A 25,257-nucleotide genomic window follows, 5' to 3' on the forward strand; every position below is an offset into this window, starting at 1 on the left:
TGGGGGGGGATCACTGCTGGGGATCAGTAGGGGGTCCCTGCTGGGGTCATTGGGGGGTGACAGGGGGGGTCACTGCCAGGGTCAGTGGGGGTCACTGGGAGGTCACTAGGGGTGTAAAAGGGGGCCAGTGCAAGTCACAGGCAGTCATCAGGGTCACTGGGGGGCTCACTGGGGGGTCAGTGGGGTGCCACTGCTGGGGTCACTGGGAGTCAGTGGGAGGTGACTCGGGGGGTAAAAGGGGACCGGTGTGAGTCCCTGGGGGGGTCGCTGGGGGTCACCCCTGTGTCCGTGTCCCCCAGGCCGGTCGGTGCAGCTCTGTGCGCCCCCTGCCGGCGGCGGCTGTGCCTGCCCCGCCCCCTCGGGCGAGGCCCCGCCCCCGGCCCCGCCCCCCGCGTGCCCGCGCGGCTGCAGTGACCAGGGCCGCTGCGAGCGCGGCCGCTGCCGCTGCTTCCCGGGCTTCGGCGGCCCCGACTGCGCCACCCCCGCCTGCGCGCCGGGATGGGGCGGCGCCCGCTGCGACATCGGTGCGTCCCGGTGCCCCCCGGTGCCCCCCGGTGACCTCCCGTCTTCCCCACCTCGGTGCTCCCGCTGTGTGCCCCTGGGTGGGAGGGGAACCTGCTGCGGCATCGGCGGCTCCTCAGTGCACTTCCCAGTGACGCCACCTCAGCGCTCCCAATGTTCCCCCTCCTCCACTCCCATCCTGGGGGGGACCCTGCTGCGGCACCAATGCATACCCAGCTGTTTGCCAGTGCCCTTCAGAATTCCTGCAGTGCTTCCATCCCAGTGCTCCCAGTACCCCCCCACTTCTCTCCCCAACCATGGCGGGTTCTCGTGCCACCTCAGTGTGTCCCCAAGTGTCCCTATGTGCCACTCCCAGTGCCCCTCAGTGCCTCCCCGTGACCCATCCCTGAGTGGCCCCATCCCGTTGTGTCCCCAGTGTGTCCCCAGCATGTCCTAGGGTGCTCCCAGCATGTGTCCATCCCCTAGATGCACCATCCCAGGGTGTCCCCATCCCACGGGTGTCCCCATGGTGTCCCTGCACTGTCCCCTCAGAGGTGCCCTGGGTAACACCACGGTTGGCTTCCCGCACCCCAACGTCCCTGCGCATCACCTGGCCCCAGCCCCTCGTTCCTCCTGATGGCTACCGGGTGACACTTGTCCCCCTGGTGAGTAGGACACAGGAGACATGGGGGTGGGGGCAAGGATATGGGACAGGGACGGGAGGGGACTCAGAGGGGAACAGGGACATGGAAGGGGCAAGAGCCCAGTGCCACCTGTGTGGCCACAATGGGAAGACCCCAGTATGTCCCCAAATCATCCCCATGTGTCCCCAAGGTGTCCTCAGTGGTATCCCCTATGTGTTCCAAGTATGTATAAGCCCCCACAATGTGTCCTAAATATGTGCCCAGTGCATCCCCCCAGCATGACCCCAACGTGACCCCAGTATGTCCCATGGCGTCCAGTGTGTCCCCAGTGTTCCCTATGGTGTCTCCACCACGTTCCTGGTGTGTTCCCACGGTGTCCCCAATGTATCCCTCAACACACTCCCAATGAGTCACCACACTGTCCTCACTGTGTCCCCAACATGTCTCCAATGTGTCCCTCAAGTTCCCAACATGTTCCTCAATGTGTCCCCAGTGTCTCCCTGTGGTGTCCCCATGGTTTCCCCCCATCCCCTCACGCTGTCCCCCTCCCCAGGATGACCCTGTGGCCATGACAACGCACGAACTGCCCAGCTCTGCTGTTGCCTTCTCAGTGACAGGGCTGTCACCGGGCCGCCCCTTCGAGCTGCTGGTCCAGGCCCGGCGGGGGCCGCACCTGGGGGCACCCGGGGTCCTGCGTCTGCGCACAGGTGGGGACACTTGGGGACACCACAGGGAGACACTGGGGACACTGTGGGAATAGGGAAGGGGGTGAGGCAACAGGAACAGGGGTAAGGGTGGGAATGGCATGGGGATGAGGATGGAGAGAGCCTGGGGTCCTACACCTGTGCACAGGTGGGGACACCTGGGAACAAGGCAGCGGGCACGGAGATGGAGTTAGGGACACAGCAGGGACAGAAATGGGAGTAGGGATGGAAGGAAAGGCATGGGGACAGTGAGTGGCATGGGGACAGGGACAGGGTGGTATACAGGCAGTGGGAATGGGGATGGCACAGGGATGGGGACAGTGATGACATGGGGTCACCATGGGGGCAGGGACAGCAAGAGGACAAGGATGGGGTTGGGGCTGGCATGGGCATGGGGACAGTGATAGCACAGTGTCACCATTAAGGGGACAGCCTAGATGTGTGGTCAGGAGCGGCACAGAGGTGGTGACAGCATGGGGACAGTGTGGCATTGAACAGAGATGGGCTGGCACAAGGATGGGGCTGGGGACGGCGATGGCATAATCAAGGGGGTGGGGACAAGGATGGGAACAGGGATGCCAGGGAAACAGGGATAGGGTTGTATCCATAGGCATGGATGTAGGGGGTAACATGGACATGGGGACAGGGGTGGGGATGACCCAGGGATTGGGACAGGGATGTCTCCCAGGGACTCTCTGTGACAGATTGGTGACATGGGTCCTCTTTGTTCTACAGCACTCATCCCGTCTGTGCCTCACTATGAGGGGTCCCCGGGGTCACCTCAGGGTTCTCTGGGGTCCCCAGCAGTGGCACCATCAGTCCGAGGGCCCCCAGAGTCCCCAGGATCCCCAGGGTCACTGGGGTCCCCAGGGTCACAGGTGTCACCCATATCACCAGATTTGTCCTTGGGGTCACCTGGGTCTTTGGGGTCACCAGCACCCCACAAGGTTCCAGCAACTCCAGTAGCTCGAGGGTCCCTGGGATCCCCAGCACCTGCAAGGTCATCAGTGTCACCAGAATCCCCAGAGTCACCAGCATCACCAGAATTCCCAGGATCATCAGTGTCACCAGATTTCTCAGTGTCCCCAGAGTCCCCATTGTCCCCAGAGTCCCCAGAGCTGCCATGGTCCCCAGAGTCCCCAGTGTTTCCAGGGTCTCCTCCACCCCCGTGGTCCCCAGTGTCCCCGTGGCCCCCACTGTCCCCAGGCATCCCCTCCCTGCAGGACCTGGTGGCCCGGCTGTCCACATACAGTGGATCCCTGCTCCAGCGTCTCGAGAGCCACCTTCGGGCTACCAACTTCCCACTCCGTGGCAACCAGACAGTGCCAGGGGTGGCCCGTGCCATCCTGGCCTACATCCTGCGCCGGCACCCAACCCTTGGGAGAGGACAGGGACCCGCAGGTGGATGTCACAGCGGGGGCTGAACCAGCAGGGTGTGGGGACACTGGGGAGGGAGAGGGGGGAAAAGGATGCCTCAGGGATGGAGGGTACAAGGGGAGAGACATCCTGGAAAGCGGAACAGGGGGGATGGGGAGAAAGGAACATCACAGGGAGGGGAATGCAGGGAGGTGGTTGGGGAGATTGTGGGAGTGGGATAGGACAGGGAAGGGACATTCCAGGGAGGGTGGGATGGAAGGGATGGGGGAAGAGGAACAGGGAAGATGGGGAGGATGGGTGGAAGGGACATCCTGAGAAGGAGGAGGATACAGGGATGAGCAGGAGGGACATCCTGGGGAGGGAAATGAGAGAGATGGGGTGGCAGGGATGTCCTGTAACACACTCTCTGGGGGCAGGGGAGGGTGGAAACCAGGAGCCAGTGCTGGAATGGGGAGAAATGGATGGGATGAAGCTGACGGAGCCATGGAGGGACGTGGGGAAAACAGGTACTGATGGGGGGGCTGATGGATGGGATGAGCGCAGGTGTTGGACTTGATGACCCTTGTGGGTCGCATCCAATTCAGAAGATTCTGTGTTTCTGTGATACCTGGGATGGAGAGAGGAGGAATGGATGGATGGATGGCACATGGATTGGAGAGATGGAGAGCCTGATGAATGGAGACATGAATGGAGGAGGGAATGGATGAAGAGGTGGAGGGATAAGGGAGGGATAGATGGAGGGAGGGCTGGAAACATGGATGGCCATGTGAATGGACAGACAGATGCCTGTGCCCACACTGTTCCCACTCCGTTGCAGTCAAAACTGAGCCAGAAGAGCTGCGTCCATCCCAGCCAGTCCTGGGTGACCTCAGTGTCACCAGCATCACCCCCAGCTCCATGCAGCTGCAGTGGAGCGTCCCTGAGGGCTCCTTTGACTCCTTCATGCTGCAGTACCGGGATGCCCAGGGCCAGCCCCAGGCCATGCCCATCGATGGCGAGTCCCACTCAGTGATTGTGCCAGGGCTGTCCCCATCTCACCGGTACCGCTTCCACCTCTACGGGCTGCGGGGTGAGAAGAGGATCGACCGTGTCTCCATTGATGTCATCACAGGTGAGGGTGGACGGATGAATAGATGATGGATGGAGGGATCAGTATATCCCATCTCATCCTATCCTCACCTGCTATCAAGAACCCAGTGACATCATCCATCATCATCCATCACCCATCCCACATCTGTCCACCCAAGCTGTCCCCAGTTTCCCCCAATCCCAAGTGTGCCAGCTTGGGGATGGAGGACAGGTAACAGCACAGTAGGGTGGCTGGCTGGCTGGAGGGATAGAAGTGGTGGAAGGAAGGAAGGAAGGAAGGAAGGAAGGAAGGAAGGAAGGAAGGAAGGAAGGAAGGAAGGTTACTGTGATGGGAAGTGATGGATGGTGATGATGATGATGATCAATGGTGAATGGATGATGGTTGTTGGGGCAATTTGCTGGAGGTTTGATGTATCAAATCAGTGGTTAAGTGGCTGGATGATCCAAATGAGGGAGAAGTTAAAGAATCAATTGAGAGGAAAGGTGCCTGCAAAGAACCGTGCTTAAATGGATGAGTTGACGATGAAAGCCAGAATGAATGATCCAGGACATGAAAGTGTGGATGGGTGTTCAGATGGACCCACCCATCACCATCCCCTCTCCATCACAGCTGCAGAAGAGCCAGAGGAGCTGTCGTTGCCCTCAGAGGAGCCCCAACATGAGAAATCCCAAACTGAGGCCCCTGCATCAAATGCATCCCCAGCACGGGCAGCACTGGGGGAGCTGAGGGTCGCCAGCATCAGCCCCAGCTCTGTGCAGCTGCACTGGAGCATCCTTGAGGGCTCGTTTGACTCCTTCATGCTGCAGTACCGGGATGCCCAGGGCCAGCCCCAGGCCCTGCCCATCGATGGCGAGTCCCACTCAGTGACGGTGCCAGGGCTGTCCCCTTCCCGGCGGTACCGCTTCCACCTCTATGGGCTGAGGGGCAGGAAGAAGATTGACCATGTCTCCACCGAGACCATGACAGGTAAGGGGAATGGTCAGAGGGGGGAGGGTCGGTAGATGGGTGGATGAAGAATGATGGGAAGGTGGAAAGATGGAGGGATCAAGGGATGGAGGATTGGGTGGGTTGAGGAAGACATGGAGGAGGTGCAGGAGTAGATGGATGGATGGATGGATGGATGGATGGATGGATGGATGGATGGATGGATGAATAGTGGATCATTGTTGTTGGGGGCATTTTGTTGGTGGTTTGACATATCAGAGCAGTGATTGGGTGGTTGGATGACCCAGTACAAGATGAGATTAAAGAAGGAGTTGAAGGAAAAGGTGTATGGTATCTTTGTGAATGAATGCATGGGTTGGTTGGTGGGTGGTGGGGTGGATGTTTGGGTGGACACTGGCATTCCCACACCCATCACTATCTACTGTCCACCACAGCTACAGCAGAGCCAGAGGAGCTGCCCCTGCCCTCACAGAAGCCCCAACATAAAAAACCTCGAACTGAGTCCCTGGCATCTGAGGCACCTCTTGTGCAGGCGGTGCTGGGTGAGCTGAAGGTCTCCAGTGTCACACCCGACTCTGTGCAGTTGCAGTGGAATGTCCCTGAGGGCTCCTTTGACTCCTTCATGCTGCAGTACCGGGATGCCCAGGGCCAGCCCCAGGCCCTGCCCATCGACGGGAGGTCAGACTCTGTGATGGTGCCGGGGCTGTCCCCATCCCAGCGGTACCGCTTCCACCTCTATGGGTTGCAGGGTAGGAAGAAGATTGACCATGTATCCATTGAGGCTGTGACAGGTGAGGGAGAAGGTCAGGGGGGTGAGAGTGCATAGTGGGAGGGAGAGGGAGGGATTAAGGGATGGGGGTACAGGTGGGTGAAGGAAGGGATAGAGAGGTGCAGGAGTGGAAAGATGGAGGATGGATGGATGGATGGATGGATGGATGGATGGATGGATGGATGGTGTTTGGAGAATTGCATGGATAGATGCACAGTTAAGGTGAGAGATGGATGCATTGATGGATGGATTGATGAATGCATAGAGGAAGAGATGAGGAATGGGTGGATGATTGAAAATGAATGGTGGCTCCTGAGTGAGTTAGTTGGTTGGGTAGGTTGAAGGATAGGGGGTGGTGGGGAATGCATGGATAGTGATGGATGATATATCGATGGAGGGTGGCCTCCTGGGTGGATTGGATGGATGAATGCTGAATGGACACGTGGCTGGACAGGTGCACATGCAGCTGAGTCCATGGCTGGTTTCTCCCCTGACTGAGGTTGTGATTATAGGGGAACAGGGGTGTAAGACTGTATTCAAACCAGATTCAAATAGGGTTGTATTGAAGGACTGACTGAAGGAAACAAGATGGATGGATAAATGAATGGATGAAGATGGATAATGGATGATAGCTGTTGGAACAGTTTGACTGTGATTTTACATGTCAGATCAGTTGGTGGGTAGTTGGATGACCCAATGCATGGTGAGGTTAAAGGATTTGAAGGAAAATGTGCATGGTATGAACTGTAGCTACATGGATGGGTATATGATGGGAGCTGGAATGAACAGTCCTGCAGATAAAAGTGTAAATGGAAGGATGTATGCATTGATTGGTGGGTAGGGGGATGGATGATTGGAGGGACACAGGGATTACCATGCCATCATCCATTGCAGGCACAGAAGAGCCAGAGGAGATGTTCCTGCCCTCAGAGGAGCAAAAACATGAGAAACTTCAAACTGAGACACCCCCATCTGAGGCCCCCGTGGTGCAGGCAGTGCTGGGGGAGCTGAGGGTCTCCAGTGTCACATCTGACTCTGTCCAGCTGCAGTGGAGTGTCCCTGAGGGCTTCTTTGACTCTTTCACACTACAGTACCGGGATGCCCAGGGCCAGCCCCAGGCCCTGCCCATTCATGGAGGGTCCCGATCCGTGACAGTGCCAGGACTGTCCCCATCCCGCCGGTACCGTTTCCACCTGTATGGGTTGCAGGGCAGGAAGAAGACTGACCGTGTCTCTATTGATATTATCACAGGTGAGATGGGAGGTCAGCGGGACGGATGGATGGATGGATAGATGGATGGATCAAGAGATCCCACTCCCATTCCATCCCCATATGTCAGTGAGCATCCACTTACATGGGCACTGTCCAATCAACCATTGACATTTCCACTGACCTGGTGACCAACATTTGCCATCCACTATCATCATCATCATCATCATCATCATCGTCATCCATTTATTATCCATCATTATAATCCATAATTTTTATCCACCATGTATGACCACTGCCACCATCATCATCATTCATAAATCTTTATCATCATTCATCAGTCATCTTCCATCCATCTATTCTTCCGTCCAGTTCATCTGTCAGTGATAGATGGCTGAAAGAACAGAATATTGTCCATGGGAAATGGGGTTAGGAGGGACAGAGGCCTGGAGGGTTGTGGGAAGCAAGAACGAGAGCTCAATGGAATTGGGTGGAGGTTGGGATGAATGGATGGATGGATGGATGGATGGATGGATGGATGGATGGATGGATTGGTAAGTGGTGGGATGGACATTTGGAGGGACACAGGCATTTCCACAGCCATCACCATCCCCTCTCCACAGGAGCTGCAGAAGAGCCAGAGGAACTGCCCTTGCCCACAGAGGAACCACAGCAGGAGAAACCCCAAACTGAGGCCCCCACATCTGAGACCACTCCAGCAAAGGCGGTGCTGGAAGACCTGAGGGTCTCGAGTGTCACCCCAAGCTCTGTGCAGCTGCACTGGACTGTCCCCAGGGGCTCCTTTGACTCCTTCATGCTGCAGTACCGGGATGCCCAGGGCCAGCCCCAAGCCCTGCCTGTTGATGGAGGGTCTCGCTCGGTGACAGTGCCTGGCTTGTCCCCATCCCATCGGTACCGCTTCCACCTCTATGGGCTGCGTGGAGGCAAAAGGATTGACCGTGTCTCTACCGACACTGTCACAGGTGAGGCAGACGGTCAAAGGGATGGAGGGATCACAAAATGGAGGCATCAAGGGATCCTATGCCCGTCCCATACTCACCAGCCAGCAGCCATTGACTCAGCACCATGTGATCAACCATCAACCCTTCCACCAACCTATTGACTAGCACCTTCCATCATCCACCATCAGCAGCAGCAACCATCAATTATCCATTGTCACAATCATCTTCCTCTACCATGTATCTCCATCACCATCATCCATCTATTATCATGCCTCCATCTATCCTTCCATGCTTCCCTCATCCTGTATCCATCAAGGATGGATTGAATGATGGATGAATGAAAGATTGTCCATGGGAAATGGGGATGGTAAGGGTGAAGGCAAGGAGAGATGTGATTAGAAAGAGGCAGAGAGATTGATGTGGAAGTGTCTGTGGGGTTGTGTTGTATGTTGGGTGTGTGACTGGAAGAATGGATGGATGGATGGATGGATGGATGGATGGATGGATGGATGGACGGATGAATGGTTGATCCAATGACCGACACATGGGTGAATGGATGGCTTGCTTGGTAGGTGGTGGGATGGACATTTGGAGGGAGATGTGGATGCCCTTGCTTTTTACAATTTCCTCTCCAATGCAGCCAGTGAAGAACCCTTGCCCTCCGAGGAGCCCCAACAGGAGAAGCCCAAAACTGAGTCCCTGGCATCTGAGGCACTCCCTGCACGAGCGGTGCTGGGAGAGTTGAGAGTCTCCAGTGTCACACCCAACTCTGTGCAGCTGCAGTGGAATGTCCCAGGGGGCTCCTTTGACTCTTTCATGCTGCAGTACCGTGATGTCCAAGGCCAGCCGCAGGCCCTGCCCATTGATGGCGAGTCCCGCTCAGTGATGGTGCCAGGGCTGTCCCCTTCCCAGCGGTACCGCTTCCACCTCTATGGGCTGAGGGGCCGGAAGAAGACTGACCATGCCTCCACTGAGGTCATGACAGGTAAGGGGGGAGTAAGGGTGGGTGGATGTATGGATGAAGAATACTGGATAAATGGAGACACAGATGGGTGATGGGAGGGAGGAATGGGTGAATGGAGGAAGGAATGGAGAGGTGGAGGAGTGGATGTATGGATGGATGAATGGAATGATGGATGGACGGATGGATGGATGGACAGATGGATGATGGAAACCAGAATGAATGGTCTAGAATATGGAAATGTGGAAGTGTGGATGGATGGATGTTTGGATGTAAGCAGCCATTAACATCCCTTCTCCATAGGAGCTGCAGAAGAGCCAGAGGAACTGCCCCTGCCCACAGCGGAACCGGAGCAGGAGAAACCCCAAACTGAGGCCCCCACATCTGAGGCCACTCCAGCCAAGGCGGTGCTGGAAGACCTGAGGGTCTCGAGTGTCACCCCAAGCTCTGTGCAGCTGCACTGGACTGTCCCCAGGGGCTCCTTTGACTCCTTCATGCTGCAGTACCGGGATGCCCAGGGCCAGCCCCAAGCCCTGCCTGTTGATGGGGGGTCTCGCTCGGTGACAGTGCCTGGCTTGTCCCCATCCCATCGGTACCGCTTCCACCTCTATGGGCTGCGTGGAGGCAAAAGGATTGACCGTGTCTCTACCGACACTGTCACAGGTGAGGCAGACGGTCAAAGGGATGGAAGGATCAAAAATGGAGACATCAAGGGATATCTCATTCCCATCACATACCCACCAGCGCGCAGCCATTGACTCAGCACCATGTGATCAACCATCAACCCTTCCACCAACCTATTGACTAGCACTTTCCATCATCCATCATCCACCATCAGCAGCAGCAACCATCAATTATCCATTGTCACCCATCATCTTCCTCTGCCATGTGTCTCTATCACCATCATCCATTTATTATCATGCATCCATCTATCCTTTCGTGCTTCCCTCATCCTTTATCCATCAAGGATGGATTGGATGATGGATGAATGGAAGATTGCCCATTGGAAATGGGAGAGGGAAGGATGAAGGCAAGGAGAGATGTGATTAGAAAGAGGCAGAGAGATTGATGTGGATATGTAGGGGGTTGTGTTGTTTGTTGGGTGTGAGAAGAAGGACGGACGGACGGACTGATGGATGGATGGATGGATGGATGGATGGATGGATGGATGGATGGACAGACAATCCAATGACGGACACGTGGGTAAATGGACAGATTGATTGGTGGATGGTGGGATGGATATTTAGAGGGACACATGAATGCCCATGCCCATTACCATTTCTCCAATGCAGCCAGGGAAGAACCCTTGCCTTCCGAGGAGCCCCAAAAGGAGAAGCCCAAAACTGAGTCCCCGGCATCTGAGGCACTCCCAGCAAGAGCAGTGCTGGGGGAGCTGAAGGTCTCCAGTGTCACATCCGACTCTGTGCAGCTGCAGTGGAATGTCCCTGAGGGCTCCTTTGACTCCTTCATGCTGCAGTACCGGGATGCTCAGGGCCAGCCGCAGGCCCTGCCCATCGATGGCAAGTTCCGCTCAGTGACAGTGTCAGGGCTGTCCCCTTCCCAGTGGTACCGCTTCCACCTCTGTGGGTTGCAGGGCAGAAAGAAGATTGATTGTGTGTCCACTGGGGTCATGACAGGTAAGGGGGGAGGAAGGCTGGATGGATGTATGGATGAAGAATATTGGGTATATGGAGAGTTGGAGGAGTGAAGGAATGGAGGAATGGGTGACTGGAGGAAAGGGTGGAGTGGTGGATGGTGGATGGTGGAGGAATACAGGAATGGATGGAATAATGGATGGAAGATGAAAGCCAAAATGAATGGTCCAGAATATGGAAATGTTGAAGTGTGGATGGATGGGTTGGTTGGTAGGTGCTGGATGGATGTTTGGATGGAAGTAGGCATTACCATCCCTTCTCCATAGGAGCTGCAGAAGAGCCAGAGGAACTGCCCTTGCCCACAGAGGAACCGCAGCAGGAGAAACCCCAAACTGAGGCCCCCACATCTGAGGCCACTCCAGCCAAGGCGGTGCTGGAAGACCTGAGGGTCTCGAGTGTCACCCCGAGTTCTGTGCAGCTGCACTGGACTGTCCCCAAGGGCTCCTTTGACTCCTTCATGCTACAGTACCGGGATGCCCAGGGTCAGCCCCAGGCCCTGCCCATCGATGGCGAGTCCCACTCAGTGACGGTGCCAGGGCTGTCCCCTTCCCAGCGGTACCGCTTCCACCTCTATGGGCTGAAGGGCAGGAAGAAGATTGACCATGTGTCCACTGAGGTTGTGACAGGTGAGGGAGAAGGTCAAGGGGAGTAAGGGTGGGTGAATGTATGGATGAAGAATAATGGATGTATGGAGAGATGGTGGGATGACGGTACCGCTTCCACCTCTATGGGCTGCGTGGAGGCAAAAGGATTGACCGTGTCTCTACTGACACTGTCACAGGTGAGGCAGACGGTCAAAGGGATGGAGGGATCACAAAATGGAGGCATCAAGGGATCCTATGCCCGTCCCATACTCACCAGCCAGCAGCCATTGACTCAGCACCATGTGATCAACCATCAACCCTTCCACCAACCTATTGACTAGCACCTTCCATCATCCACCATCAGCAGCAGCACCCATCAATTATCTACTATCATCCATCATTTTCATCTACCATGTATCTCCATCACCATCATCCATCTATTATCATGCCTCCATCTATCCTTCCATGCTTCCCTCATCCTGTATCCATCAAGGATGGATTGAATGATGGATGAATGAAAGATTGTCCATGGGAAATGGGGATGGGAGGCATGAAGGCATCAAGAGATGTAATTAGAAAGAATCAGAGAGGTTGATATGGAGCTGTCTGTGGGGTTGTGTTGTATGTTGGGTGTGTGATGGGAAGAATGTTTGGACGGACAGATGGACAGATGGACGAACAGTCGGACAGACAGACAGATGGGTGGATGGATTGATGGATGGATGGATGGTTGATCCAATGACTGACACATGGGTGAATGAATGGCTTGCTTAGTAGGTGGTGGGATGGACATTTGGAGGGACACGTGGATGCCCTCGCTTTTTACAATTTCCTCTCCAATGCAGCCAGTGAAGAACCCTTGCCCTCCGAGGAGCCCCAACAGGAGAAGCCCAAAACTGAGTCCCCGGCATCTGAGGCACTCCCTGCACGAGCGGTGCTGGGAGAGTTGAAGGTCTCCAGTGTCACACCCGACTCTGTGCAGCTGCAGTGGAATGTCCCAGGGGGCTCCTTTGACTCCTTCATGCTGCAGTATCGTGATGTCCAAGGCCAGCCCCAAGCCCTGCCTGTTGATGGGGAGTCTCGCTCGGTGACAGTGTCTGGCTTGTCCCCATCCCATCGGTACCGCTTCCACCTCTATGGGCTGAAGGGCAGGAAGAAGATTGACCATGTGTCCACTGAGGTTGTGACAGGTGAGGGAGAAGGTCAAGGGAAGTAAGGGTGGGTGGGTATATGGATGAAGAAGAATGGCTTTATGGAGAGAAGGTGGGATGAATGGATGGAGGAATGGGTGATGGGAGGAAGGGATGGAGTGGTGGAGGGATGAAGCAATAAAGCAATGGATGGATGGAGGGAGGGATGGATGGATGGATGGATGGATGGATGGATGGATGGTTGCCAGAATGTATGGTCTAGAATATGGAAGTGTGGATGAATGAGTGGGTTGGTAGGTGATGGATGGATGTTTGGATGGAAATAGGTATTACCATCCCTTCTCCATAGGAGCTGCAGAAGAGCCACAGGAGCTGCCCTTGCCCACAGCAGAACCACAGCATGAGAAACCCCAAACTGAGGCCCCCACATCTGAGACCACTCAAGCAAAGGCGGTGCTGGAAGATTTGAGGGTCTCGAGCATCACCCCAAGCTCTGTGCAGCTACACTGGACTGTCCCCAGGGGCTCCTTTGACTCCTTCATGGGTGAATGGATGGCTTGTTTGGTGGGTGTGGGATGGACATTTAGAGGGACACATGGATGCCCATGCCCTTTACTATATCCTCTCCAATTCAGCCAGAGAAGAGCCCTTGCCCTCAGAGAAGCCCCAACAGGAGAAGCCCAAAACTGAGTCCCCGGCATCTGAGGCACTCCCAGTAAGAGCTGTGCTGGGGGAGCTGAGAGTCTCCAGTGCCACGCCCAACTCTGTGCAGCTGCAGTGGAATGTCCCTGAGGGCTCCTTTGACTCCTTTGTGCTGCAGTATCGTGATGTCCAAGGCCAGCCGCAGGCCCTGCCCATCGATGGCGAGTCCCGCTCAGTGATGGTGCCAGAGCTGTCCCCTTCCCAGCGGTACCGCTTCCACCTCTATGGGCTGAGGGGCCGGAAGAAGACTGACCATGCCTCCACTGAGGTCATGACAGGTAAGGGGGGAGTAAGGGTGGGTGGATGTATGGATGAAGAATAATGGATGTATGGAGAGATGGTGGGATGAAGGGATGGAGGGAGGAACAGATGGAGGTATGGGTGATTGGTGGAAGGGATGGAGTGGTGGAGGGATGGACGAATACAGGGATGGATGGATGGATGGATGGATGGATGGATGGATGGATGGCCAGCAGATTTATGGCTGAGCCTCTGGTTGTTTTGTGTCCTGGGTTGGGGAGGTGCACGGCAATATGAGTGTGGATGGTGGATTGGATTCCAGGACTGACTGAAGGAAACAGGCTGTATCAAGGGATCCCATGCCCATTACATACTCACCAGCGAGCCGCCATTAACTCAGCACCATGTGATCAACCATCAACCCTTCCACCAACCTATTGACTAGCACCTTCCATCATCCATCATCCACCATCAGCAGCAGCAACCATCAATTATCCATTGTCACCAATCATCTTCATCTACCATGTATCTCCATCACCATCATCCATCTATTATCATGCCTCCATCTATCCTTCCATGCTTCCCTCATCCTCTATCCATCAAGGATGGACTGAATGATGGATGAATGGAAGATTGTACATGTGAAATGGGGGAGGGAGAGATGAAGACATGATAAGAAAGAGACAGTGAGGTTGATATGGAACTTTCTATGGGGTTGTGTTGTATGTTGGGTGCATGATGGGAAGGATGGATGGATGGATGGATGGATGGATGGATGGATGGATGGACGGACGGACGGACATATGGTTGAATGGCTGGATTGGTTGCTTTGTGGTGGGATGGACTTTTGGAGGGGCGTGTGTGTGGTCATCACCTTTACTATCTTTTCTCCAATGCAGCCAGTGAAGACCACTTGCCTTCTGTCAAGCCCCAACAGGGGAAGCCCAGAACTGAGTCCCCGGCATCTGAGGCACTCCCTGCACGAGCGGTGCTGGGGGAGCTGAGAGTCTCCAGTGTCACACCCAACTCTGTGCAGCTACAGTGGAGCATCTCTGAGGGCTCCTTTGACTCCTTCATGCTGCAGTATCGTGATGCCCAGGGCCAGCCCCAGGCCCTGCCCATCGATGGCGAGGCCCACTCAGTGACGTTGCCAGGGCTGTCCCCTTCCCAGCGGTACCGCTTCCACCTCTATGGGCTGTGGGGCAGGAAGAAGATTGACCATGTGTCCACTGAGGTTGTTACAGGTAAGTGGGAAGTTCATGGGGAGGAATGCTGGGTGGATGTATGGGTGAAGAAGAATGGATACATGGGGAGATGGGGGGATAAAAGGATGGAGGGTTGGTTAAGTGGAGAAAGGCTTGGAATGGCGGAGCCGTGGAGCAATAGAGGAATGGATGGAATGATGGATGGATGGATGGATGGATGGATGGATGCATGCATGCATGCATGCATGCATGCATGGATGGTGTCAGTGGTGTGTTGGATGTTTGGAGAGACAGAGGCATTCCTATGCCCATCACCCTCCCCTCTGCATCGCAGCTGCAGAAGAGCCAGTGTACCTGCCTCTGTTCTAAGAGAAGCACTGACCTGGCGACGCCCCATTTGGTGCTTCCCTACCTAAGACACCTCTTGTTCGTGAGGTTCTAGGAGTTCTAAGATTTTCCAGTATCATCCTCCAGCTCTGTGGAGCTGTTGTGGAGTTTCCATGAGGACCTGTTTGACTCCTTTATGCTGTAATCCTGGGATGCCCAGGGCCAGCCCCAGACCCTGATGGTCACTGGCGAGTCCCACTCAGTTACAGTGCTGGGGCTATCCCCCTCTCATCTGTACCACTTCCACCTGTGCGGGCTGCATGGAGGCAAAACAATTGACCATGTCTCCACTGATGTCATAAGAGGTGACAGGAAATCTTAGAGGGGAGACCAGTTGGAGAGATGTTTGTAAAGGCGGAGAGATTGACGTGGAGATGGATGGAGAGATTGATGATGGATGCATTTGTGTAGTGTTGGGTGGAATCATGAGGAGAAGGATGGACAGGTGAACACGAGGATCACTGGGTGCCTGAAGAACTGGACGATGATGGGATGAATGGAGGGTTGGGTGGATGGATGAATGGTAACTGAACACACTGATGAATAGCCGGGTAGCTGAAGAAGTCTGCATGGATGGACTGTGAGATTCTACTCTAAACACTGGGTTTGAGACAGATTGATGATGGATGCCTGGATGGATACATGGATGATGGGCGTTGTTGGTCAACAGGCAGGGAGGAAGTATCAATCATTAAGTGGATGTTTTCTGGGACTTGTGATTGCTTGATGATGGATGGTGATGTGGAGGGGAAGGAGCAATGGGTGGAATTGGGCAGGGAAACTAGAGACAGCTTGGAGATGAAGAGATGGCTGGAACCATGGGAGGGTGGTGTGATGAAGAGATTGATGTTGTTTGGATGGATGGATGGATGGATGGATGGATGGATGGATGGATGGATGGATGGATGATGGTGGATATTAGATGAATCAAGATGATGGTTCATGTTGATAATGACAATGATGAAGATGGTGGATGATGGCAGATGCTAGTCAGTGAGTCCATGAAAGAGTCAGTGATTGATTGAATGGGGCTGGGGTAAATGGGTGCTCAGTGATGGGTGAGGAGGGAATGGTGAGAAGGGAATGGGAGGATATGGTGCATGATGGATAATGGATAGTTGGGTGGATGACGGATGGACGTATGGATGGACATACTCATGCCCACACCCATCATTGTCCTCTCTCTGTTGTTTCTGCAGGCACCCCAGAGGATCTTCCCCCACCCTCAAAGGACCCCACAGATGAGGCATCCACAACTGAGGCCCCTACAGCTCAGGACCACAAACCTGAGCATTCCCAAACTGAGGCCCCCTCAGCACAGGCAGCACTGGGAGAGCTGAAGGTGTCCAGTATCACACCTGACTCTGTGGAGCTGCAGTGGAGTGTACCAGAGGGCTCCTTTGACTCCTTCACACTGCAGTACCAGGATGCCCAGGGCCAGCCCCAGGCCCTGCCCATCGATGGCGGGTCCCGCTCAGTGACGGTGCCAGGGCTGTCCCTATCCCACCGGTACCGCTTCCACCTCTATGGGCTGAACAGAGGGAAAAGGATTGACCACATTTCCATCGACATCAGCACAGGTGAGAGGGAAAGTCAGAGGAAAGATGGGATGAGAGATAGATGGAGGGATCGAGAGGTAGAGACATCAAGGGATGGATAAATCAAGTGTTTCCATTCCCATCCCATCCCCATCCCACATGAAGCACTTTTCTAGTCTGTCATCATCCAGTCAACCATCAACCCTTCCACTGACCTATTGAACAACACCCGCCATCATCCATCATTATCATCGTCATCCATCATCATAATTCACCATCATCATCATCAACTATCAACTATGCATGACCACCAGTAATATCCATTATCACCATCATCATCATCATCATCATCATCATCATCATGATTTGCTATCCATGAAGGACAACTGAATGGTTTTACAGATTCCAGTGTGGATGTTGGGTGGGTTCCTGAAGGAAGTAGGTGAATGGGTTGATGGGTGGTTGGGAAGGTGGGATGGATGGATGGATGGATGGATGGATGGATGGATGGATGGATGGATGGAGGGTTCCTGCTGTCCAGATATGTGTCTTGATGGACAGAAGATTGTCAATGGGAAGTGGGGGCTGGGAGGGGTGGAGGCAATCTGGGAATGTGGAGGAACAGAAACAGAGATGAATATAGTATCGGGTGGGGGGGTTGGGTTGGCGGTAGGTGATGGATGGACATATGGATGAACACATGGACAGCCACAGCCATCACTGTCCCCTCTGCACAGCAGCCACAGACAAGCAAGAGGAGCCACCCTTCCCCTCAGAGGAGCCCCAAACTGAAACCCCGCCATCTGAGGACAACCAACCTGAGCACCCCCAAACTGAGGTTCCCCCAGTGCGGGCAGTGCTGGGAGAGCTGAAGGTCTCCAGTGTCACGCCCAACTCCGTTCAGCTACAGTGGAGCATCCCTGAGGGCTCCTTTGACTCCTTCATGCTGCAGTACCGGGATGCCCAGGGCCAGCCCCAGGCCCTGCCCATCGATGGCGAGTCCCGCTCAGTGACTGTGCCAGGGCTGTCCCCTTCCCAGCGGTACCGCTTCCACCTCTATGGGCTGCGGGGCAGGAAGAGGACGGACCATGTCTCCACCGACATTATCACAGGTGAGGGGGAAGGTCAGAAAGTGAAAGGGTTGGAGAGGTGGCTGTAAGGATGGAGAGATGGAGAGATGAAAGGATCCCATGTCAATCCCATCCCTACCTGCCATTCAGTACCTACTGACACCAGCATCATCCAATGAACCATTGACCCTTCCACTGGCCTATTAGCCAACACTCAGCATCACCCATCGTCATCATCATTATTTAATTGGATAGATCCATTATCTGTCTATCACCAATCACCGATCCCTCCATTCCTAGGTGGCTCCACTTTTCCCCAGTTTCCCAGAATGGTAGTGGAGAATGTGTGGGACTGTTAGCAAGGTAGAGGGATGGATGGATAGATGAATGATTATGTTGATGATGCTGATGATTGTGATGATAAATAGATGAAGATTATGGGTGATGGAAGATGGATAAACAATGGATGGTGCATGCAAAATGGAATGGATGGACAGTGGATGGATGGATGGATGGATGGATGGATGGATGGATGGATGGATGGAAGTGATGGATGATGGATGGATGGGTGGTTGGGTGGATGATAGATGGACTTGTTGATGGACAAGCAGATGCCCAGGACCATCAGTATCCCCTCTCCATCACAGCTGCAGCAAAGACAGAGGAGCTGCCCCTGACCTCAGAGGAGCCACCCCTGACCTCAGAGGAGCCCGAAACTGAGGCCATCTCATCTGATGCCCTGCCAGCACGGGCAGTGCTGGGGGAGCTGAAGGTCTCCAGTGTCACACCCAACTCTGTGCAGCTGCAGTGGAATGTCCCAGAGGGCTCCTTTGACTCCTTTGCACTGCAGTACCGGGATGCCCAGGGCCAGCCCCAGGCCCTGCCCATCGATGGTGGGTCCCGCTCAGTGACAGTGCCAGGGCTGTCCCCATCCCACCGGTACCGCTTCCACCTCTACGGGTTGCAAGGTGGGAAAAGGATTGACCACGTGTCCACTGATATCGTGACAGGTGAGGGGTGCTCAGGCCCCATCTGCACCCATGGTGCATTGAAGCTCTCACATGGTCCTTTAAGCTTCGGGAGTCTGGGAAGTGCTTCTGGGGCTTGAGATGGGGGTGGGAATGTGGAGTCCAGAGGGATGGAGCGTACAGGGATGTGTGGAGCCATGGATAGATGAGGGATGATGGGTAATGATGGATGATTGATGATGGGTTATGGATGATGGTGGGTTGTTGGTCAATGGGTAGGTGGAAAGATCAGTGACTGAACAGATGCTTCTGGGACCAGTGAGATACAACCAACCATCCATTCATCCATCCATCCATCCATCCATCCATCCATCCATCCATCCACCCATCCATTTATTTTTTCTACCCAAACATTCCTCTGTCCATCCATTCATCACTCTTTTTAGTGTTCAACCATCATCCACAGCAACCATCTCCTTCTGGTACATATTTGGATACCCCTTCCTTCCTTCCTTCCTTCCTTCCTTCCTTCCTTCCTTCCTTCCTTCCTTCCTTCCTTCCTTCCTTCCTTCCTTCCTTCCTCCACCTCCTTCCGCCACTTCCTTCCTCCACTTCCTTCCACCACTTCCTTCCACCACTTCCTTCCCCCATCCTTGTCTTCCTCATTCCCTCCATCCACACACCCTGTCCCCATCCCACTTTGATCCTCTCTCCATTCCAGCTCCATCCATACTTCCCCACATTTCCCTGCATGGTTACACCATTTGCACCTTTCTACCATCCCATTCCCACCTGCCATTGAGTAAACACTGACACTGGCACCATCAAATCAAACACTGACCCTTCTAATGACACAGAGACTCTGTCATCCTCCATCATCACCATCCATCATCCATCATCTGTCTAACATCCATCATCCATTTTTCCTCCCTCCCAAACTCCCCCCATCCTACACCCCAGCACTAGGGAATTGGAAACACCTCAGGGTTGGAGTGATGGCAGATTGGTAGATGATGAGGATGGAGGGGTGATGGATCAGTGGATGGGGGCTCCTGGCTCGTTTGGATGGATTGATGCTGAATCCACAGGTGGCAAGATGGGAGCATGTCTGGTTGAGCCTGTGGCTGGTTTGTGCCCAGGATAAGGGCAGGCTGTTGGGGTGGGGAGCTGAGGGCAGTTAAGGGGGAGGGAGGAACAGACTTTAGGACTGACTGAAGAAAAAGGAATGGGTGAAGGATGGAAGAGTAATGGATGATGGATGGATAGATGGATGGATGGATGGATGATGATGATGACAGTTGTTGGGGCAGGCGGTTTCACACAGATCCAGTTAACAGCTTGATTATTGAATGATTCAATGGAGGAAGAAGCTAAAGAATCACTTGTAGGAAAAGCCACATTAAAAGCCACGTGGTTGGATTGAGGGACGGTGGATGATGGATACTGGAATGAATGGTCTAGGAGATGGAGGTGTAGATGGATGGATGGATGGATGGATGGATGGATGGATGGATGGATGGATGGATGGAGTGATGGTTCAATGAACATCATTCCTTCTCTATCACACGCCTGTCATCATTCCTTCTCTATCACAGATGCAGCAGTGCCAGAGCAGCTGCCCCTACCCTCACAGGAGCCCCAACCTGAAGACCACAACCCTGAGCAGCCCCAAACTGAGCAGCCCCAAACTGAGGCCAGCCAGGGACAGGTGGTGCTGGGGAAGTTGAGGGTCTCCAGTGTCACATCCAACTCTGTGCAGCTGCAGTGGAGCGTCCCTGAGGGCTCCTTTGACTCCTTCACACTGCAGTACCGGGATGCCCAGGGCCAGCCCCAGGCCCTCGCTGTTGATGGCGGGTCCCGCTCTGTGACGGTGCCAGGGCTGTCCCCTTCCCGCCGGTACCGCTTCCACCTCTATGGGCTGAGGGACAGGAAGAGGATTGACCGAGTCTCCACTGATGTTGTCACAGGTGAGGCAGAAGGTCAGAAGGTGGAAGGACTGGGGAGATGGAAGTAGGGATGGAGAGATTAATGGAAAGATGGAAGAAAAGGTGGATTATGGATGGATGCCTGGAGGGTTGGATGGACTCATGAGTAGAAGGATGGACATGAACATCATTGGATGTCTGCAGAAATGGATAGTGAAAGGGTGGATGGAAGGCTGGGTACATGGGTGATGGATGACAGGGGTTGTTTGGCTGTTGGCAGGCGGGATTTAGTATCAATCATTAAGTGGATGTTTTTTGGGACTTGTGACTGCTTGATGATGGATGGTGATGTGGAGGGGAAGGAGCAATGGGTGGAATTGGGCAGGGAAACTAGAGAAAGTTTGGAGATGGAGAGATGGCTGGGACCATGGGAGGGTGGTGTGATGAAGAGATTGATGTTGGATGGATGGATGGATGGATGGATGGATGGATGGATGGATGGATGGATGGATGGATGATGGTGGATATTGGATGAATCAAGATGATAGATTATGTTGATTATGACAACAATGAAGATGGTGGATGATGGCAGATGCTAGTCAGTGAGTCCATGGAGGAATCAGTGATAGATTGAATAGGGCTGGGGTAAATGGGTGATCAGTGATGGGTGAGGAGGGAATGGTGAGAAGAGACTGGGAGGAAATGGTGCATGATGGATAGTTGGGTGGATGATGGATGAATGGACATACCGATGCCTACACCCATCATTGTCCCCTTTCTGTTGTTGCTGTAGCTGACCCAGAGGATCTGTCCCTACCCTCAACTGACACCCCAACTCGGGGCCCCCCAGCTGAGGATCACGAAACTTCACATTCCCAAGCTGAGGCCCCTCCATCTGCGGCCCCCTCAGCACGGGCAGTGTTAGGAGAGCTGAAGGTCTCCAGTGTCACACCCAACTCTGTGGGACTGCAGTGGAGTGTACCAGAGGGCCAGTTTGACTCCTTCACACTGCAGTACCGGGATGCCCAGGGCCAGCCCCGGGCCCTGCCCATTGATGGCGGGTTGCACTCAGTGACGGTGCCGGGGCTGTCCCCTTCCCAGCGGTACCGCTTCCACCTCTACGGGTTGCGGGGTGGGAAGAAGACTGACCATGTCTCCACTGATGTCATCACAGCTGATGGGGAAGGTCAGAGGATTGAGGGTAGGTGGATGGATGGGTGGATATATGGATATATGGATGGATGGATGGATGGATGGATGGATGGATGGATGGATGGATGGATCTTTGGATGCCCATGTCCATCATTATCCCCTCTCAACTGCAGCTGCAGCTGTGCCAGAGGAGCTGCCCCTGCCCTCAGAGGAGCCCCAAGATGAGCAACGCCAAATTAAGGCCCCATCTGCAACCACCCCAGCACGGGCAGTGCTGAAGGAACTGAGAGTCTCCAGTGTCACACCCGACTCTGTGAACTGCAGTGGAGAGTCCCTGAGGGCTCCTTTGACTCCTTCATGCTGCAGTACCGGGATGCCCAGGGCCAGCCCCAGGCCCTGCCCATCGATGGCAGGTTCCGCTCAGTGACAGTGCCAGGGCTGTCTCCATCCAGCCGGTACCGCTTCCACCTCTATGGGCTGCGGGGTGGGAAGAGGGTCTACCATACCTCCACTGAAGCTGTTACAGGTGAGGGGGATGGTCAGAGGACCAGATGGATCACAGTATGAATGGATTGAGAGATCATAGCAATCTCATCTCTACCTGCCATCTATTACCCACAGACCCCAGCACAAGCCAATAAATCATCAACCCTTCTACCAACCTATTGACCAGCACCTGCCATGCTCCACCATCATTTTCATCATCCTCTTTATCTATTATCCATCATCATCACCATCATTATTATCATCTTCCATCATCATCATGATGATTGAAGAACTGAATGGTTGAATGGATTCTGGACTGGATTGTGAGTGGATTTCTTCCCAGGTTGATGGAAGAAGGTCAAGAGATGGATGAGTGGTTGGATGAAATTGGGAAGTATAGATGGATGGTGCATTCCTGGTGGGTGGTTGGATGTCCTGAAGGATGGAAGATTGTCCATGGGAAATGGGTGGTGGAAGAGATGAAAACTTGAGTGGATGTAGAGAGAGCTGGAGAGATGACTGCAGGATTGGTTAGGGCATTGGGTTGGATGTTGGGTGAGATGGATGGATGGATGGATGGATGGATGGATGGATGGATGGATAATGAATGATGGCTCATTTTGTGGATGATGAATGCACTTTTGGATAGATATGTGGATACCCATCATCATCTCCTCTTCATTGCAGCTGCAACAAACTTGGATGAGCTACCCGTGCCTTCAGAGGAGTTCCAACCTGAGGACCCCCAATCTAAAGATCCCCCAGTTGAGTCCCCATCAACTGACACCCCCTCGGCACGGGCAGTGCTGGAAGACCTGAGGGTCTCGAGGGTCACCCCCAGCTCTGTGCAGCTGCACTGGACTGTCCCCAAGGGTCCCTTTGACTCCTTCATGCTGCAGTACCGGGATGCCCAGGGCCAGCCCCAGGCACTGCCCATCGATGGCGGGTCCCGATCGGTGACAGTGCCAGGGCTGTCCCCTTCCCGGAGGTACCGCTTCCACCTCTATGGACTGAGGGGAGGGAAAAGGATTGACCGTGTCTCTACTGACATCGTCACAGGTGAGGGGGAAAGGTCAGAGGGGTGAGGGTGGGTGAATGGAGGGATGAAGGATGATAGATGGAGGGAGAGATGGAGGGAGCAAGTGATGGAGGAACATGTTGGCGAAAGAAGGATATAGAGAAGTACAGGAGGGAGTGGATGGAGAATTGATCAATTGATGGATGGATGATGGATGGAGGGCTCCTGAATTGGTTGGTTGGTTGGTTGATCAGTGGATGGATGGATGGATGGATGGATGGATGGATGGATGACTGGCTGAACCTATTGCTGGTTTGTGCCCTGGCTGAAGGAGTGCTTGAGTGGAGGGGGGAAGGGATAGATGGAGGAATGGATTCAAGGTCTGACTGAAGTTACAAAGATGGATGATGGATGGATGTTAGATTGGTGATGGATAATGGACAGATAAAGATGGATGATGCATGATGAGTGTTGGGGCAATTTATTGGTGGTTTGATGTATCAGGTCAGTAGCTGGATGATCCAATGGAGGAAAAGGTTAAAGAATCAGTTGATGTAAAAGGTGCATGAAATGAAACATGATTGGATGGATGGATGGATGGATGGATGGATGGATGGATGGATGGATGGATTCTCACACGCATCATCATCCTGTCTCCATTGCAGCCACAGCCAAGACAGAGGACCTTCCCCTGCCCTCAGAGGAACCCCAACCTGAGGACCCCAAAGGAAAAGACCCCCCAGATGAGGCCACTCCATCTGCGGCGCCCCTGGCACGGGCAGTGCTGGGAGAGCTGGAGGTCTCCAGTGTCACCCCCAGCTCTGTGCAGTTGCAGTGGAATGTCCCTGAGGGCTCCTTTGACTCCTTCATGCTGCAGTACCGGGATGCCCAGGGCCAGCCCCAGGCACTGCCCATTGATGGCGAGTCCCGATCGGTGATGGTGCCAGGGCTGTCCCCTTCCCAACGGTACCACTTCCACCTCTATGGGCTGAGGGGAGGGAAAAGGATTGACCATGTCTCCACTGAGGCCATCACTGGTAAGGGGCTGCAAGGACTCCCCCAGAGCCTCTCAGGGAATGGAGCTGGAGTGGAGACAGGGCTGGAAGTGGGGCCCAGGGGGAGCTCGAGGAACTGGGGAATGGGGCTGTACTGGGGGAGCCAGAGAAATGAGGGGGACTAGGGAGCTCGGGGGGCACTGAGGACTGGGGAATTTAGAGGGAAGTGGGAACTGGAGGCAACCAGGGATTGGAGGGGACTGGAGATTAGGGGGAGTGCCACACCTGGAGGGACTCTGATCAGCTGGGGGCTGAGGAACTGGTAACAGCTAGGGGGACTGGCTAGAACTGGGGCCTGGGGCAATCGGGGGCCTGGGTGAAACTGTGTGGAACTGGGGAATGGGGTGAACTGGGGTGAACTGGGGCTGGGGTGGAGCTGAGGACTGGCAAAGACTGAGGGAATCTGGGCACTGGGAAGAATTTTGGGGGTACTGCATATCTGGGGATCTGTGAACTGGGAGGGACTGGGGACTTGGGGGAACTGGAGGAATATGGGGGATTAGTTATTGGGGTGGCTGAGGGCAATTTGAGAGTTGGGGGGGATTGGGACCAATTGGGACCAGTGGGGACCAGGGAGAACAGTGGGGAACTGAGACTAGAGAGGGATTGGGAGCAGCTGGGACTGAGGGTACTTGGGAGAACTGGGGGAAACTGGGAGCTGGGGGGGACTGGAGACTAGAGTGGAGCTGGGGACTGGTGAGTACTGGGGGAAACTGGGCACTGGGAAGAACTCGGAGAACTGGGGGGATCTGGGGACTGGAAGTACTGAAGGAAACAGGTCTGGCAGGCATTGGGGCAAACTGGGGCCTGAGGGTGACTGGGGGAGGACTGGGAAAATTGAGGGGGAACTGGGTCATCTCCATTGGGTACGGTGTGTGGGCAGGACTGGGGGGCCTGTGGGAGTGTTTGATGTATCAGTGGATTGGGGGGGGGGGGGATGGGGGCAAAAGGGGTTTTTG

General features: G+C 54.5%; 1 protein-coding gene across 1 annotated transcript in view; it reads left to right on the plus strand.

Moving 5' to 3' along the window:
• The window catches only part of LOC121334887 (tenascin-X-like), a 38,986-nt gene that overhangs the window by 9,351 nt on the left and 4,378 nt on the right, over positions 1-25,257 (plus strand). Inside the window, 22 exon segments of the mRNA XM_041402400.1 lie at positions 300-524; positions 1,054-1,166; positions 1,699-1,852; positions 2,585-3,250; positions 3,643-3,732; positions 4,044-4,337; positions 4,926-5,282; positions 5,696-6,052; positions 6,925-7,281; positions 7,863-8,222; positions 8,842-9,186; positions 9,466-9,825; positions 14,394-14,738; positions 16,286-16,666; positions 17,362-17,736; positions 18,342-18,704; positions 20,258-20,629; positions 21,381-21,788; positions 21,913-22,053; positions 22,056-22,265; positions 22,913-23,284; positions 23,909-24,280. Of these exon segments, the coding sequence (XP_041258334.1) occupies positions 300-524; positions 1,054-1,166; positions 1,699-1,852; positions 2,585-3,250; positions 3,643-3,732; positions 4,044-4,337; positions 4,926-5,282; positions 5,696-6,052; positions 6,925-7,281; positions 7,863-8,222; positions 8,842-9,186; positions 9,466-9,825; positions 14,394-14,738; positions 16,286-16,666; positions 17,362-17,736; positions 18,342-18,704; positions 20,258-20,629; positions 21,381-21,788; positions 21,913-22,053; positions 22,056-22,265; positions 22,913-23,284; positions 23,909-24,280 (7,017 nt within the window).

The sequence above is a fragment of the Onychostruthus taczanowskii genome, unplaced genomic scaffold, assembly GCF_017590055.1.
Source record: "Onychostruthus taczanowskii isolate IOZ18803 unplaced genomic scaffold, ASM1759005v1 scaffold199, whole genome shotgun sequence".
Classification (NCBI taxonomy): domain Eukaryota; kingdom Metazoa; phylum Chordata; class Aves; order Passeriformes; family Passeridae; genus Onychostruthus; species Onychostruthus taczanowskii.